This window comes from Macaca nemestrina, chromosome 2 (assembly GCF_043159975.1).
Source record: "Macaca nemestrina isolate mMacNem1 chromosome 2, mMacNem.hap1, whole genome shotgun sequence".
NCBI classification, from domain to species: domain Eukaryota; kingdom Metazoa; phylum Chordata; class Mammalia; order Primates; family Cercopithecidae; genus Macaca; species Macaca nemestrina.
Window position 1 is genome coordinate 126,828,211 of NC_092126.1, and position 17,037 is coordinate 126,845,247.

General features: G+C 39.5%; 1 protein-coding gene across 1 annotated transcript in view; it reads left to right on the plus strand.

Moving 5' to 3' along the window:
- The first annotated feature begins 415 nt into the window (after positions 1–415).
- The window catches only part of LOC105483272 (synaptoporin), a 331,537-nt gene continuing 314,915 nt past the window's right edge, over positions 416–17,037 (plus strand). Inside the window, exons 1-2 of the mRNA XM_011744053.2 lie at positions 416–772; positions 903–968. Of these exons, the coding sequence (XP_011742355.1) occupies positions 755–772; positions 903–968 (84 nt within the window). The 5' untranslated portion in view covers positions 416–754. The remainder of the gene's footprint in view (positions 773–902; positions 969–17,037) is intronic.

Consider the following 17,037-nt stretch of genomic DNA (forward strand, 5'->3'; position numbering starts at 1 on the left):
CCAGACCACATTGCAAGTTTTGCTTCCCCTTCTGCTTCCCCTGGGGGAAGTGGCAATGCTTATCCTGTTTTTTTGATGTACTCCAGCACCTAAGCACTGCCTGCCCACAGGAAGGATGCTCTATAAAGGCTCGAAGGAATGAAAGAGTCAACAAATAGTTATTTTTTATTTTTAGGTATTTATCATTATTATTATTTTCCTGTTCGGAAGTCATCAGAACTCACACAGACGTCCCATGTAAGGTGTGGGTGTCTTCCTCCTACCTGGAAACCCCTTCTTCAGGTGGACAGCTGTTTTGCTGATCGTGCCAAGCCCGCTTTCCCAAACCAACAGACCTAAAGTTTCCCCGGAGCCAGAGGGCACCGGGCACACGGCTGAGCCTGCACCAATGCCTGTGGGCCCTGCCTCGCCCACCTCCTCGCCCTCCCCTCTGGCGCGCCGCTGGCCAATGACAGCCTTCTCCTGGCTGCATGGATTTCCCCCTCCCCTGTTGTCTCTACCCTGCCCCAGCTCTTCCCTGCCCACCCCTCGCTGACTCGCCTCGCCTCGCCTCCCCGACGCTCTGGGTTCCCGGAGCGCAGAGCCCAGCGTTAGCGAGTGGGCTCCACGAGGCCCCCTGCCCTCGCCGGGCTGCTCCAAGGTGTCGCTCCTCTGGCTGCTCCCGAAGGGGCTTCTGGCCCTGAGGACGGTGGTGCCAAGCGAACTTCCTTTTTAAAAAGAACTGGTGGATGAGAAGAGCGAGCGAGGGCGAGCTATGGACCCTGTGAGTCAGGTGAGACAGAACTGGGCAGGGCGGCTGGCTGGGAGCGGGGCGGGGGGCGGGGGGTGCCGCGGCTTGGGAGAGGCACCCCCAGCCCCTTCCTCACGCTTTGCTTTCTCTCTCTCGCCTCGTTCCCCCAAAGCTGGCCTCTGCGGGCACCTTCCGGGTGCTGAAGGAGCCCCTTGCCTTCCTGCGAGCCCTGGAATTGGTGAGTAGCAGTGTGTGCGTACAGGGAGGGGCGCCAGGCAGCGAGCCATCAGGTGAGGAGAGGTCGCATGGGGTGCTCCCTGCTCCGTTCTGCTCCAAGCCGGAGAGTCAACCCTCAAGCCGGAGATTTCTATCCTGCCCCCTCCTAAGGTGCCGTTCCAAGGTGGTGGGGACAAGATTGAGGCACTCTGCTTGGAGGCGGGAGCGTGGACGCATTTTTGCAGGCGCTTAGACAAGTGTCGTCTCACCTCACCGCTTGCAGACGAGCAGGGACTGTGGAAAGAAACCTCCCCCTTGGGAGATGGGGGAGGGGGACGCTTGGAGGAGCTGCCGCTGGGCTCTGGCCCCTCACCTGGACCTTCGCGGGGATGAGGGGATGGGTGGAGAGACCCATAGCTGAGCGGAGGAGCCGGGAAGACTTGGCCAAGCTCAGAAAGTTGGTCAGAACTGGGACAGCTCCTCGGCGGGACTGGGATGCTGGAAGCGCGTGTTCAATTGCTCCGCGGGAGCTCCAGGGAGGGAAAGATGCTGCGAAGCTGTTACAGACTGTTATAGACGGCGGCGGGTAGAGAGCAGAACTCCTTTCTTCCCTACTATAGTTTCTTTTCTCTGGCCACTCCCTTAGGGCTTTTCTGATTACACCCAGAAGAGCCCACCAGCCTGTTTGCCATGGCTTTCTTCAGCGACTGGGCTTCAGGAAGTTGTATTCCACTTCTGTGAAACCACCCTGACGCTCCTATTGCAATTTGTGTATGGGCAGAGGAGTGAGGCACAGCAACGGTTACCCACAGGGCCACAGAGCCATGTCAGTGTTGTTGGCTGGATGATGCTTATTCAGAGTGAAATCTGCAGGTCACACGTTTCGTCTTGCTAGGAGCTCCAAAAGGCAAGCAAACCTATCTGAATAGAAAGTTCAAAGCCTGTCATGTAGCATTAATCACAGGCCCTAACACTGACTAGCTGGGAAATTATGTAAGAGCCTGTTCTGTGTTCCCAGATCTTAGCTCTAAGGGCTTGTATCTGGCAGTGGCTACATAACTGTGATGATTGTTTACAAGGATGATCTACAAGATAATTACATTTACCTTGTTTGTAGACTTGAATGAAAATGCATGCGTATATCAATTTTACATACACAAAGACAGCTTTTGGAAGGCTTGAATTAGTGGTTCAGAGCTGGCTATTCTCAGACTGTTTGCCTTACAGTCAAGTTAGATGAGCAAGCAATCCTCACAGTTCTGGAAACTTTCAGTTTGCTTTCTCAGAATTCTGCCCACATTCATTCATTCAGTCATTCAATAAATATTTCCTGTGAAGTAGTGGCTTTTAGGGAAGAAAATAATAGCTTCATTGTCAAGTTATTATCTCTCAAAACCCAGTTCAAAGACCTGACATCATTTTCTGACATAATCTCTTATTGTCTCACACTCTCACTTATCTGAAATACTAGTTTGTGTTCACTCCAATACTGTGGCAACATGATTTTGTGCCATTGCTCCTCACACAGTCTCTACTGGCATATAAAAAGGTGTTTGTTACCTGGATGAACTTGTTCAAATTACAGATTTCTGGACACCAAATCAAAATATTGGGAAGATGGGTGCCCATGAATCTGCATTTTAAATGAGCTCCGTGTATAACTCTTATCCACATTATAATTGGCGAACCACCACTCTAAGCTATACCAGATCCCTCCAAAACTCAAAAGCCTCTTTTACCTCAGTGCCCTGGCTATTTCTATTCACACTGTATGGAATGTCCTCACCTTCCAAGCCTAAAAAAATGTTTGTCTTTTACCTCAACTAAATGTTACCTCCTCAGTGAAGCCTTTTCTCCTCTTTCCTCTATCCCAAACTGAATGATTCACCTCATTCTTTGAACTTCCACTAGATTTTTATTCATTCATAAGAATTTATCACACTGCAAAATACTGTTTTATAGTTCCCCCCTCCTGAGGAGGTGTGTGTGTCTGTGCAGGAGATGTGTATGAGAGAGAAAGAGTGAAATAGAATAAAGGTTTCTAAGGTACTACATTTAAATTATTTGCAGTCCTTCCCCTCTATCTTCTAGGATACTAAGGCTCCAAGGAGGAAGTGCTTTTTGCTTGTACCTCAGTAATTAGACTCTCATTTGTGGAAGAGAACATGAATAATGGACAAAGCAAATTTTAAAAGTCAGATAAGTTAGTTGGTTGAGCTACGTTTTAAAAGAGCTGAGCCAGAGACATGAGGAGAGAGAGAGTACTAGTTGCTGAAAAAGCTAGTAGTGAACAGAGAGAAAGAACATACATTCTGTGTGCACAGAATGGCTTGAGGAGTCACTCTGAGGTATCTTTTTCTGTGGGAGATATTGACAATGAGAGGAAATGTGATTTCTTATAGATGGCGGAACATTTCTTCTGTTTGTTTCTGTTTCCCTCACTGGTTCCTTTCATAGTGCTTGGTTAAACTGCAAGTAATCAGCAAAAATTGTAAACCGGTAATGACGGAGCACTTAAAATATCCCAGTTTGTCCTGTTTCTGTGAAAGTTTTACAAAGCAATAGACAGCAGCTTTAAACTCGACAGTGTATTTAAGCTGCAATTTCCCCATGCTGTAGAAATAAACATGCATGTAAAGATGTATGTGTCTTAGTTTTGGGGGTTGCTATAACAAAACACCATAAACTGGATAGCTTATACATGCTGTGGAAATAAACATGCATGTAAAGATATATGTGTCTTAGTTTTGGGGGTTGCTATAACAAAACACCATAAACTGGATAGCTTATACACAACAGAAATTTATTTCTTATAGTTCTGAATACTGGAAAGTCTAAGATCAAGGTGCCATCAGATTCATTGTTTAGTGAGGGCCTACTTTCTGGTTCACAGATGGAGCCTTCTTGCTGTATCTTCTCATAGCAGAAGGGAAGAACTCTGATCTCATCCGTCCCTTGTAAGAACACTAATCCCATTCATGAGGGCTCCACATTTATGAGCTAATCATCTCCCAAAGACCCCACCTCCTAAGACCATCACTTTGGGAACTATATTTCAACATGTGAACTTGGGGGGAGGCATAAACATTCAGATAATAGCAATATTCTCAAGAATATTTATTGCAACATCATCTGTAGTGAAAAGAACTGGAAATTACTAGTAAGTCCATTATAAGAAAATAATTAAAGTACGATTCATCATGTTATGAAATATTATATTGCCATTAAAAAGAATGAATTAGCCAGGCGTGGTGGCTCATGCCTATAATCTCAGCTCTTTGGGAGGCTGAGATGGGAAGATTGCTTGAGCCCAGGAGTTCAAGACCAGCTTAGTCAACATAGGGAAACTGTGCAATTCTAGAGCATATTAATTAAAATATGCCTTAACATATATTGCATTTCTAATTCTACTATTTAGTGCAACAGAAGACATTTCTTTTGACAGGAATATCAGCTTAGTCAGCAGATATTTGATTCTTCAGTGTTTGATTTTTTTCATTAGTTGAAGTGACTTTTAGTTTTGTTAAAATTATAACCAAACTATTTTCACATCATCCTGTAAGTTAAGTGATATCAAACATAAAAGACATGTTCTCATGTTTCTTTTTCTGACTAAATGTCTGATGCATATCATTTTTCTATAAGCAATCATTGCTTTTAAAATCAGAAGACTGTATTATTCTAATGAACGTACTGGATCTAAATGGGTATGAGATTCTATATCAAAAAGATATGCTATGTGTTATTTGACGGAAACTGCAAACAAATTCTGTAAAACTGTTAGTATCAAAAAGAATAGGAATACATTTTTCTTGTCCACATTATGATCAAATAAATATAATGTGAGATTGTAAAAAAGGAAAAGAAATTTAAAACATTAGGCACTGTGGTGCATGCCTATAGTCCCAGCTACTTTTGAAACTGAGGTGGGAGGATCGCTTGAGCCCATGAGGTCAAGGCTACAGTGAACTGTGGTCACTTCACTGCACGTCATCCTGGACGACAAAGTGAGACATTGTCTCAAAAAAAAAAAAAAAGAATTCAATTAATATGCATTGACCTGCAGGTAAATATACCACTGCATTTGATAAAATTCTTAAGTGAGAAAACGTAAGTTTTATTATTTGTATTTGATAAAATTGCTAAATGGAAAAACCAATATTTATCCTTTTAATAAACATATAGATAATTTATTCAATCATATTTCAAATAATATATAGAGTCCCATATTTGCACAAATAAAAAGTACAGTTTTGTATGTGAGTGCGCATGTGTGTAATTTGTATGAACACAGAAGGAAGTGTAGATATAAAGCACTGAACTGTTAAAATTGATTTTTTCAGAAGGGTGTAATTTGAGATGCAGTAGGTAGAGAATGGGAGAGGCTGATGGTAAACTGTGGTATTCAGGAAGAATTGTGGGCATATCACCTGTCTGCAGTTGGGCACACACACCAGAAATTCTTTAAAATTGCTCATATTTTACATTATTTTCTATGGATTACCCACATGAACTGGTATTACCTTTAAAGTCATCTTCTACTTTTGGATTTTACAGCCTGGGGAAAAAATCCACTTTATTTACGTGTTCTTTCCTTAGGAAGGGTTCACGGATACACTAGATTTAAAGTCTTAATAACACATAAAAGTCAAACCTTGAGGGGAAAGCTTTAGCCACTTTCAAAGACTTGCAGGCAAAACTCCCATATCCTTAATCTCTACTTAAACGAGGTCAGGGTACTTTTCACTATCTTTTAGGTCAAAAAGGAAAAGTTAGGACATAGCCCTGACTCTGGTGGTCTTTTTCATTTATTCCCTGATGATAAAATAGTTCCAGAAAATCTCTTAAGCCATCATTTGGAAATGACAAAATATATATTAAACTTACCCCATTTTCAGACCACTCTGAAAAACTAAGTTGGTATAGTCCTGTCTTCCACAGATAATTCTTTTTTTTTTTTTTTTTTTTTTGAGACGGAGCCTCACTCTGTCACCCAGGTTAGAGCGCAGTGATAAAACAGGTCCCACAAACTTCTTAAACTATCATTTGGAAATGGCAAAATATATATATTAAACTTACCCCATTTTCAGACTACTCTGAAAAACTAAGTTGGTATAGTCTTTCCACAGATAATTCTTTTTTTTTTTTTTTGAGATGGAGTCTCACTCTGTCGCCCAGGCTGGAGTGCAGTGGTGCGATCTCGGCTCACTGCAAGCTCCGCCTTCCGGGTTCACGCCATTCTCCTGCCTCAGCCTCCCGAGTAGCTGGGACTACAGGCGCCCGCCACCACGCCCGGCTAATTTTTTGTATTTTTAGTAGAGACGGTTTCACCGTGTTAGCCAGGATGGTCTCGATCTCCTGACCTCGTGATCCGCCCACCTTGGCCTCCCAAAGTGCTGGGATTACAGGCGTGAGCCACCGCGCCTGGCCTACAGGTAATTCTTATTTTGCTACTTCAGTATTTTGCCAGTTGACCTTTGGTCTCCTTTTTCCCTTTCCTTTTAAAAAATTATGTTAGTACATTCTTTCTTTACTATATACAGTGCACTGAATTTGTACCTGTGGATTTATGTAAAATGAAAAGTGGAGGAATCCACACATCCATATTGTTTAGGACCACATTGGTGCAGACTTAAGGTCATCAAAAGGACTGAAACTCGTCAAAACAATATTTGTGTGGCTTGCATAGTTCTCCAACACAATGCTGCAGCCCTAGATTCTGTGCCTATGGAATAAACTGCTGACTCAATTTGCCTAATTCTTCTAATCGTTATTTTTGACATTTATCCCTAATTTTGCAATACCATTTCTGTTGTAACCCTGGGTTTCACATCACCGTTCGCCCTTTCCAGTCTACCTCCCTGCCTAACCAAGGAGGCTAGTGAATCCAAGGATGCAGCATGTCTGATATGTGAGGTATAGGTCTACTTGATTTAAATGGAGGCGCTAGCTTTTATATAGTCATCATTCCTGAATTTAATTCTAAGCCATGTTTTTCAAGTAAATATCATACTGCTTTCTTAATATTAATAACATTTATAAATTATGCTATGGATAACAACAAAGTGAAATGTGTCGTCATAACATATAATAAATACAATTTTATAATAGCCACCATTTTAAACGCCTAATGAGAGAAGTAATAATAGCTACCTTCGTCATGCATGCAGGCATCATATGGGGGACTACATTACTGTGTTTTTCTTACATCATTGTGTTGAAGCTGTGTAACTTTAACATTCCCGTTCCACCAGGAGGCTCAAAGATGTTAACCAACTCATCAGGGACAAAAATTGTAGGAAATGGCAAAGTCAAGATTTGAGCAGCCTCACTCCCAACTTCATTCTCTTAAATGCTACATTCTTCTGCTTCTTCCAATGTGGCAAGCACTTGCCGTATCTTACCCCTGATCCTCAAAGAAGCTTTAAGAAACAGATGTTATCCTATTTTACAGTGTTTATCTCAGTCATCAACTTATATATTTGAGGTCTTTTCTGAAAATGCCAAGGAACATTTGTATTTAGAGATGAATGGTCTTTTATATTTGGCTTTATTTTCTGTTAGTTATTAACTAACCAAGGTAGAGTAGATTCCAATTAAAAACCAGTACTTTTCATTTTAAATATGTAGAAAAAGACTTTGATTATAAAGCCAATAATTTAATCTCATTTTTATCTTCTTTTTCTCTTTTGTTAAAAAAAATGCGTGCATAAGTCAGAGAACTCATTTTCTTCTTATGTATAAACAAGACAGGGAATTCTTACATAAAAGTTATTTAAATTGTGAGCAGCAATCCACCATTGACGGTTTGATGTAATTTAAAGCTATATTAATGTGGGTTTAATTACAACCTTCTAGCCTCTCAATAGGTGACAAAAATCATGTGCAATTGGAGTACGAATCAATAAGTGCACAACAAACAAGCAGCTCCCCAGTGTGCTGATGGATTCATCTCTTAATGCTTTCCTGAGTGTATTAAGACAATTGGTATTTGGCCTCACAAGTATAGAAAAAAAGAGAAAAGGGTTAGGAATGCTTCTTGTGGATTTGAATTCAGATTTTATTTTTTACTAGCTTCTTTACCTTGGGCAAGTTAAATATACTAGGCTTCATTTTCCTCATCTATAAGACAGGGCTAATAATAGTTCCTACTTCAAAGTGTTGCTATCATGATTAAATGATCTATCCAAGTAAGGTGCCTTGCATAGTACCTACACTGTGATAAGTGCTCAGTAAATGATTATGAAGGTGATGATGATAACGATGCTAGCCGTTATGACGGTGATAAAAAGGGAGAAAGTAGAAATTCATCAAAGGAGAATTTAGGACATTACAGATAACTTTTTGCAAGTTAAAGTCTTGGCAAAACTCTGAGGTAGAAATTTGAATTCGAACTTGCTCATACCTCTTTTTAGCCCCTCTATCTCTATCCTTCACTGTGGAGGGCCCTCACACTGGCAAGACTATTTTTACCATAGCATGAATGTCTCTTCAGGCACTTGCTCCTTGGAATATTCACATTTCAAAGAAAATTCCAGCGAGGTCAGTGTTGAACCTAAAGGAGAAAGTCTAATGGAAGAATTGCAAGCACTTGGCCTTCAGGGGTTTATCCTTGAGGTGTGGAGAGATACTTTTCCTGGTCTTTCTCAAATAACAATCCATAGACAATTTCCTACATTTGAAAGAGACACAGTGGACCCAACTGAATTCTCCAGGATGTAGCTAAGGGTCCTTATAGGGTCAGATAAAGGCACTTACTAACCACATTGTAATGCGCAGGTGCTCCAGGCCCTTGGGAGTTCCCCCATAGAAACATGGAGAAAACCCTAGAGTTATGCTGAAGTAGAAACACGATCCTTAGTTCTCTGTTCCCCGGAGGACCCACATCTCTCACTGACTGAGGTATGGGGACAGAAGAAAAACAGTCATGTGCTAGTAGAAGATAAGGAGAAAATCTCTAAGGAGTATGTGCACAGAACCATGGTCTTCCTTTGAGTCTTCATCTTCTGTGGGGATGTATTTGACTTTTGTTGTATTTGTTATTATTCCTGTTCAATGTATTAGCTTAGGCTCCTTTAAAGACCTCAGTTTCCTAACCTGAAAACTGGGGACAATATCTCCTGCCTATAGTGTTGAAAATTTTAAGTGAGATCAAGCACGAAAAAGTGTTTAGCAAACTATTAAGTATCCTTCTAAAGTAAATGATAATTGTGACCATGATGATGGTGATGATAAAGAAATACCTTCTTCCAACCTAAATGACTCTGGGCAGCATAATATAGTTACTGGATAGAGCACAGGGTGAGATGTGAGGTGTAAGAACTTGATCTCTGTTCCCTGAGGTACTAAGTCTTTCCAACCACTTACCACACTCTATCTTCCATGCCAGTCTCTTTGGTCTCTTTGAAGCCTACAAGAAAGAATTATGCTGCCAGTTGAATGTAGTGAATCATCCAAACTTTACTGGGGAAAGTTCCTTAGGATAGGGGAATGTGGTCCATCCTCACCCTTTTAACTCTCATACCAAGAGACAATTTTCTTGCTCTGTACACATTTCACATTTCTTGATGTTTTGGGGGCCTGATGATGGTTTCTTGCTGTTCTCATGAACTTTTGTGCATGCCACTTCCACTGCCCAGAATGCTCCCTCTCCTTTTTGCTCAATGCTTTTTAGTTGATGAATTCCTCTTCTCCCTTCAGTGTCAATGCGGATATCACTGTCTAGGGAGGTCTTCTTAGATAAGGTCAGCCTTCTGATGGCTCCCAGACCACATTTTTTAATGACTTTTCATTCTAGCTACTCAACCAGAGTAAATGCAATGTGAGAGCAGAGATCTTGTTTGTCCTGTCCATCAGCATTTTATGTTTCTAACACAGTGCTTAACACACAGTAAGACCAACTTCAGGGACATTCTCAAACTCCACCAAAACATCTAGGCAGTAGGTGCTTAGTAAGTATTGGTTAAGAAAATGAGAGAAGGAGGAGGGAAGGAAGGGAACAAAGAATAAGTAAATGAATTGTTGGTAACACATTGGATAAGATGTAAATTCCCCTTAATCATCTTCATTATGAAGTGGAATTGTGAAGCTTTCCCTGGAAACAATTGTTTAGCTTGGTTATGGAGGAGAGTAAGTCCCATAGGCACTGCTGTCAAGGAAACAGGGCTATTATAGGGATACCCACTGCATGAAAATGGTGGAGAACTTTTATAGAAATAAAAGTTCAAGGACTGAAACAGGCTCAGGTCTCATATTTTGGATTCAAGTCAATGAGCAGCAAGAATGCCTTAGCAAAGGTGCCACTATTATTATGTCTTTGTCACTATCCTCCCTGCCCTCTCTCTGTGTTCCCTTTCTGTTTCCTATTTATTCTCTTCATTATTCTTAGCTAATGTCCTAACAGAAAGAATATGATTGGCTCAACTAACAAAAAAATTGTTTTAGTTCGGACACAACTGTCAACCCCAGGCAATATCACAAGTCAATAGCCAGTCTACAAATTGGTTGCCATAGGTCAAATGCCCACTGCTATCCTGTCACTTATGGCCTGAATAAAAAGGGTCATGATATTCAAAACATTGCCTTTTGCCTGTTCTTTCAGCTGAAGCAGTGATCGTGATGATCCTTTAAGTCATAACAGGACAGACCCAGTGAGAAGTGTACATGTCTGGTTTAAAAGTAAATGATTTTTAAACCAGTACTTCTTTTATTGAAGTAGCACTGGTAATTTTCTCAAGATGTTATACCTTCGAGATGTTGGCATCAGTATTCTTGGAATGCTCTCTGATTAGGGGATAGCTGAGTGGATCCACACTGATAATATTATCCAAAGAGGTACACCTTTGGCTCTTCAGCACATGGGCCTCCACTAGCTTGTGCGATCTTGTCCATTTGTTGAAAACCTCCTTTTAAAGAAATGATTAGGTTTTGCCTAAGACGATTTGTGAATAAAAATGTAAATCCTCAAACCCATGTATACTTCATTTTTATTCACATATTTGTTGGTAAATTCAGCTCTGGCCCTTGATGTTAGAAGACTACATTAATTATTACATTCATTTCTTATGTGTATGTGTTTACTAATGTAGCAGAAAACTACTCCCGGAAGAGTCACTGGATTGCCTTGTGTGGTAGGTGCTGTTTCTTTGAGGTGGGGAGAAGTAGGAATTTGTTGATGAGCAAATACCACTGGAAAAATGTAGAAGGCGGTGTGGAGGTTGAAAAAGCATGAATTTTGGGGTCAGTTTGATGCCGAAATTTTTGCTCTTCTTTTCAGCCATGGAACACGGAGCAGATTGCATAATTATGCTCACCCTCAGGTCCACAACTATCAAATGAGGACCATAACAGTCATGTCTTTTTGGTGTTATGATGGTTAAGTAAGATAATATTAGTAAAACCTCCAGCAGTGTCTGGTCTATACCAAGATTCTTTAACTGTAACTGAGGAAGAGGTTGTTGAAGTTGATGATGTATCTACAAACACAATGAAGCATTCCTACACTTTCTAGCACTGTAATAAACATAAAGGGTTTCACTATATCATTGTTATAATGTTTTTGGTTCTCATTATTTCTCCATTGGAAGAATGTTGATTGTGAGATGTCTTAGTCTGCTATGTGTTGCTGTAGAGGAATACATGAGGCTGAATAATTTACAAAGAAACTGGGTTTATTTGGTTCATGGCTCTGCAGGCTGTACAAGAAAGCTGGTGTCACTATCCACTTCTGGTGAAGGCCTCAGGCTGCTTCCACTCATGGCAGAAGGTAGAGAGGAGCTGGTGTGTGCAGAGATCACATGGTGAGAAAGGAAGCAAAAGGTGGGGAGAAGGTGCCCATTTCTTTTTAAAAGCCAGCTCTCACAGGAACTAATAGAGAATTCACTCACACACCCCTCCCCTAGGGAGGGCATTAATCTATTCTGGAGGGTTCTGTTCCCAGGACTCAAATACCTCCTATTGGGCCCCACCTCAAAAATTGGGGATCAAATTTCAACTTGAGATTTGGAGGATACAAACATCCAAACTATAGCATGAGATGATCATAAAGTAAACAAAATAATGTTTAAAATAATATGTAGAGACAAGTGCTTTATTAACTGCTATGCACATGTTTTTCATATATCATGTTACTTTACAAAAGACTAATAAAAAACTCCTTTTTGCATATGAGAAAATTAAGGCCTGGAGAGATCCCGCTACTTGCCTAAAGTCATACAGCTAGTATGTAGGAGAGCCAGGATTTGAACCCAGGCAATTGGATGCCAGACTCCATGCTCTTAACCATTTTTCTGCATTATCTTCCATTAATAGTAATCACTCATTACTCCCAGGTCTTGGAGCTAAATGATTTCCCACTGAAAACAGCAGGGACGATATACATGATTTCTTCTTAAAGTCATGTCGTCTAATTCTTAACTCAGTTCCCTTTATGCTATCTCATGCTACCAACAGACAAAGCAAAGCTTAAATGCCCTCATGACTAAGGACATTCATACCTTCTCAGTGATCTTTTTATTTCTCGAAAACATTCCCACTCCTTGAGGAAATTTTACTGACCTTGTGTATCTTTTTTTTTTTTTTTAACAATCTTTATTCACTGATCCATTGTAGAAAAAACTCAAATTCAGAAATATGTTGTTGAAACATGCAGATACAAAGAAAAGTATCTGTAGAATTCAGGAAGGATATGGATATTTAGTAAGATTATGAACACTTAAATTCCTTTTGGATGTATGGTAAATTATTCAAGTCAGGCAGCTTCCATCATGGATGATGGAAAAGTAAATGAACTTTGTCCATTGTGTGTGTGTGTGAGTCGTCATTCTTTGGATCTGTTATTTGGAAGCATTTGTGTGCTTTAACAGGAAGTTCTCACACATCCATCTGGTCTACTCTGAGATTTTCTGGCTGGCCTTTTATGCACTGGCTTCACCTTACACCTGATGGACAGTTGGCACACTTTTCAGGATCTTTCCAGTTGAGACTTCAGAAGATTGGAGAGTTAGATTGGCAGGGAGATATTAGAAAATTACTGAGCACAAACCCATGATCTGAGTGAAGAATAGAGATCCTGAGAGACATTTCAATGTGAAAAGGGGGTAGCTGGATGAATAGAGATTATGATTGTGATTCAGAATGCACTGGATTTGAAGCCATGCAAGCTAAGTCTCATCCACAAACTTTGTGTATGTCCATGGGCAGGTCAACATCATTGAACCTCAAGTTGCTCAGGGATTTTACCTACATCAAAGGTGTTTTTTAATGATACAAATAAATTAATGGCTGAGAAACCTTGGGTAAATGTCTTTATCTTTCTGTCTCTCAATTTCTTGAACTATACAATGGTAATAAACAACTGTAACACAGAGCTGTGAAATCAAATGAGCTTAAATGTTTGAAAGTTCCCCTCCACTTTATTGGAGAGGGCTCAATACAGGTTGACTGTCCTCAAACCCAGAAAATTAAAGCTCAGATATCTGGGAAATCTTTCCCATATGAGAAATATCTGATGGGCTACCTTTAATGTCCATCTACAGCTGGAGGTTTGTGAGGATAGGGGAGAGGTATGTTTTCTGTGTCATAATCATCAACTAGAGTTTAGGTAAGAACTTTTGTTGTCAGATTCACAGATTCTATTTATGAAGCAGTTCAAAGCATGGCTATTATGTGATCACAATTCACCCAGGAGATGAATTTGAAATTTATTTTTAAAGACATGTGCTTCATTGGTGAAAAAAAAAAGAATGCGTGTGAAACTGATAGTGGCATTACACTCCAGCTATTCTGTGGGAAAAGGCTATGTTTACCAGCAACTGTAGGTAAATTTAAAGTGTAAACATTGTAGTTTCTCTCTCTCTCTCTCTCTCATGCGTATATAAACACATGTTGCTTAATGACAGGAATAGGTTAAGAGAAAAATGTGTCATTAGGTGATTTCATCATCGTGCATACATCATAGAGTGCACTTACACAAACCTAAGTGGGATAGCCTACTACACACCTAGGCTACATGTACATCCTATTGCTCCTAGGCTAAAAACCTGTACAACATGTGACTGTACTGAATACTGTAGGCAGCTGTAACACAATGGTATTCATGTATCTAAACATCTAAACATAGAAAGAGTACAGTAAAAATTTAGTATTATAATCTTATGGGACCATCACCATATATGTGGTTGGTCATTGACCAAAACATCATTATGCAAAGCATGATTTTAAATTGCTAGTGCTTTAAAATTTTTTAATTGACACATAATAATTGTACATACTTTGGGGATATAATGTGATATTTCAACACATGTATACAGTGTGTAATGCTCAGATCATGGTAATTAGCATATCCATCACCTCAAACATTTGTCATTCTTTTGTGTTGGGAACATTCAAAATCTGTTCCAGCTATTTGAAAATACACAATAAATTGTCATTTACTATAGTCGTCCTGTAGTGCTAGCTTTTAAAACAGTGCCTGCTTTTATTCACTATATACTCATTTAGTAACAGAAAAAATACTTGGATTTGACTGTCGGCTGCATTAGTTACAAGCTATGTGACCTTGGACACATTACTTAACCTGTTTGGGCCTTTCATATTTATAAGAGTAGAAATAATGATAACCAGCAGGCATAATTATTGTGTTCATTAAATAACATTTGCAAAGATTAGTGGCACATAGGAAATATTTAAGACAAGCTATTTTCCTTCTTTTCCTCCAAATATCCTTTTACTGCAAGAGTTTGGAAAGAAAGCATTGGAAAATTCACAAGAGTCTTCTGCTTCGCTAGATGTTATCTCTTAAACGTGCACCTGCACACACACACACACGCACATGCACACATATGTTCTTTGTACTGAAGGTCATAAAGAGCAGTTCTGGCTAACTGGAATGACTTTGAGTAGGACAGTAAAATTAGTCAGGTGTGGTTGGCAAGGAAAGAATGATTAGACTGGAGTGTCAAGTTCTAGATCAGCATCCCAGACACACTGTAGCCTCAGGCTGCCTGTAGGCTTTGGCAAGGGGATCATGAATTTGTGAAGCTGTTTTCTGAAGGGAATAACATAATTGTTTATTTTAGAGAAAAAAGAAGGCCCCCCAATAGTAGAAATTCACTATAATGGCTATACATTAATGAGTTCTTGCTACATGCCAGGCTGTACCACGTTTGTGCTACCTGCATTATATACTTTCATTCAGATCTTGTAGTGACCTTGACTCAAGTCACACAGGTGGTAAGTGACCAAGGCAGGGTTTCAAACCATATCTGTCTGACTTCTTGACTCTCCCATGTCTGCTTTGCTGCCAAACATAATAAGAATATTTGTCTTTGGGGTGGAGGGTTTTTTCGGACATGCTATGTAGAGCCATTTTATGCATAAGTGAAATGTTTATTAACAATCTCAAAATAAGCAAAAATTAGTAAATTAAAATTACCCAGTGTTCCTCCACTGAGAGATAACCTTAATATTTTGAAATTTACTTTTAGATATCTTTTATGTTCATGGACGTTTTTGTCTACAAAAATGATGTATTAGTTTGCTAGGGCAAACCACATAATGTATTAATTTGCTGCAGACTTACAAAGTAAGTAGCTTAAACAACACAAATGTATTATCTCACAGTTCTGGACACTAGAAGTCTGAGATTTAAGTGCCAGCAAGGTTGGTTCCTTTTGAGGGTCCTGAGGGAGAATTTGTTTCATGCCTCTCTGTAGCTCCTGGAGGTTTGCTGGCAATATTTGGTGTTCCTTGGCGAATAGAACTATTCCTTGGCTAATAGAACTATTGTCCTGATTTCTGCTTTCTTCTTCACATGGTTATACTGTGTGTGTGTGTGTGTGTGTGTGTGTGTGTGTGTGTGTGTGTGTGACTGTGCCTGAAGTTTCCCTTTTTCTATGACACCAGTCATATTGAACTAGGGGCCCACTCTACTCTAATATGACCTCATCTTAACTAATCATATCTGCAATGGCCCTCTTTCACAGTAAGGTCACCAGTGAGGACTTCAACATATGAATCTTGGGAGTACCCAATTCAGCCCATAACAAATAGGTTCCTAGAAGAGGCACTGTTTTGTCACCTGCTTTGTTCTCCTTAATATATTGTGAATTGTTTTTCTATGCCACTAGATAAAATATTTTTTCCCATAATTTTAATGCCTATATATGACTACACTGTATGCCTCTCCTGGAGATTATTTAACTAATTCCTAACTTAGGTAGTTTTCAAATGTATATTATATTGTTTTCAAAACCTGCAAGGACTTCCTCTTTAAAGATAAATAATTACTATGCCTTTATTGTTATTAACTTAAATGTAAAATTGCTGGCTCAGAAGATTATACATTTTTAATATATTTAGAAGAATTACCAAATTACCCTCCAATGAGGTGTTATCAGTTGGGTATCACCAGTTAAATGTTTTTACAATTTGATAGTTGAAGTGAAATGTTGATTGACTTTGTACTCTAATTTTGCAATGAGATTGTACATTTTTGGATAAAATTATTTATATTCTTATTTTTATTTGGAAATATTTTCATGAACAGAACGGATTCATAAAGCAATAGCCAAGGCTGCCAAACTCACGATGCTGTTCACGTGGACTTTTCTATAAGCTGTTGCCTTAATCTTTCCAGGTCATTGTACTACTCCACCGTTTGGAAATTATTTAGATTGTCGTTCTCTGACTTGGGCAGAGAGGCAAATACTGAGACTTTCTTTCTCTGAATTCATTATATAAAAATAGATGTAATTTTTAGAATGTCAAAAGTAATTACTGTTGTTATAAATCTTTTATAAGCTAAACAATGTTATAAGTTTGCCATTTTTGTGTCTTATTTATATTATTTATTAAATTAATGTATCCTAAGAAACATTATTATTTTACTTTAAGTGATACTCATAAATATTAGTGCATATTCAGTCCGTACTTTTCTGAAATTGCACTTCATGTGTATACGTGGCTGAGACACATATATGCAAATTTATACCATGCCTACTTTGGAAATGGATTTGAGGCACATGGAACTTTAATAATTCTTTTGATAGAAAGGCAGAATAGATAGAGTGTTTTCACACCGTCTGCGGAAT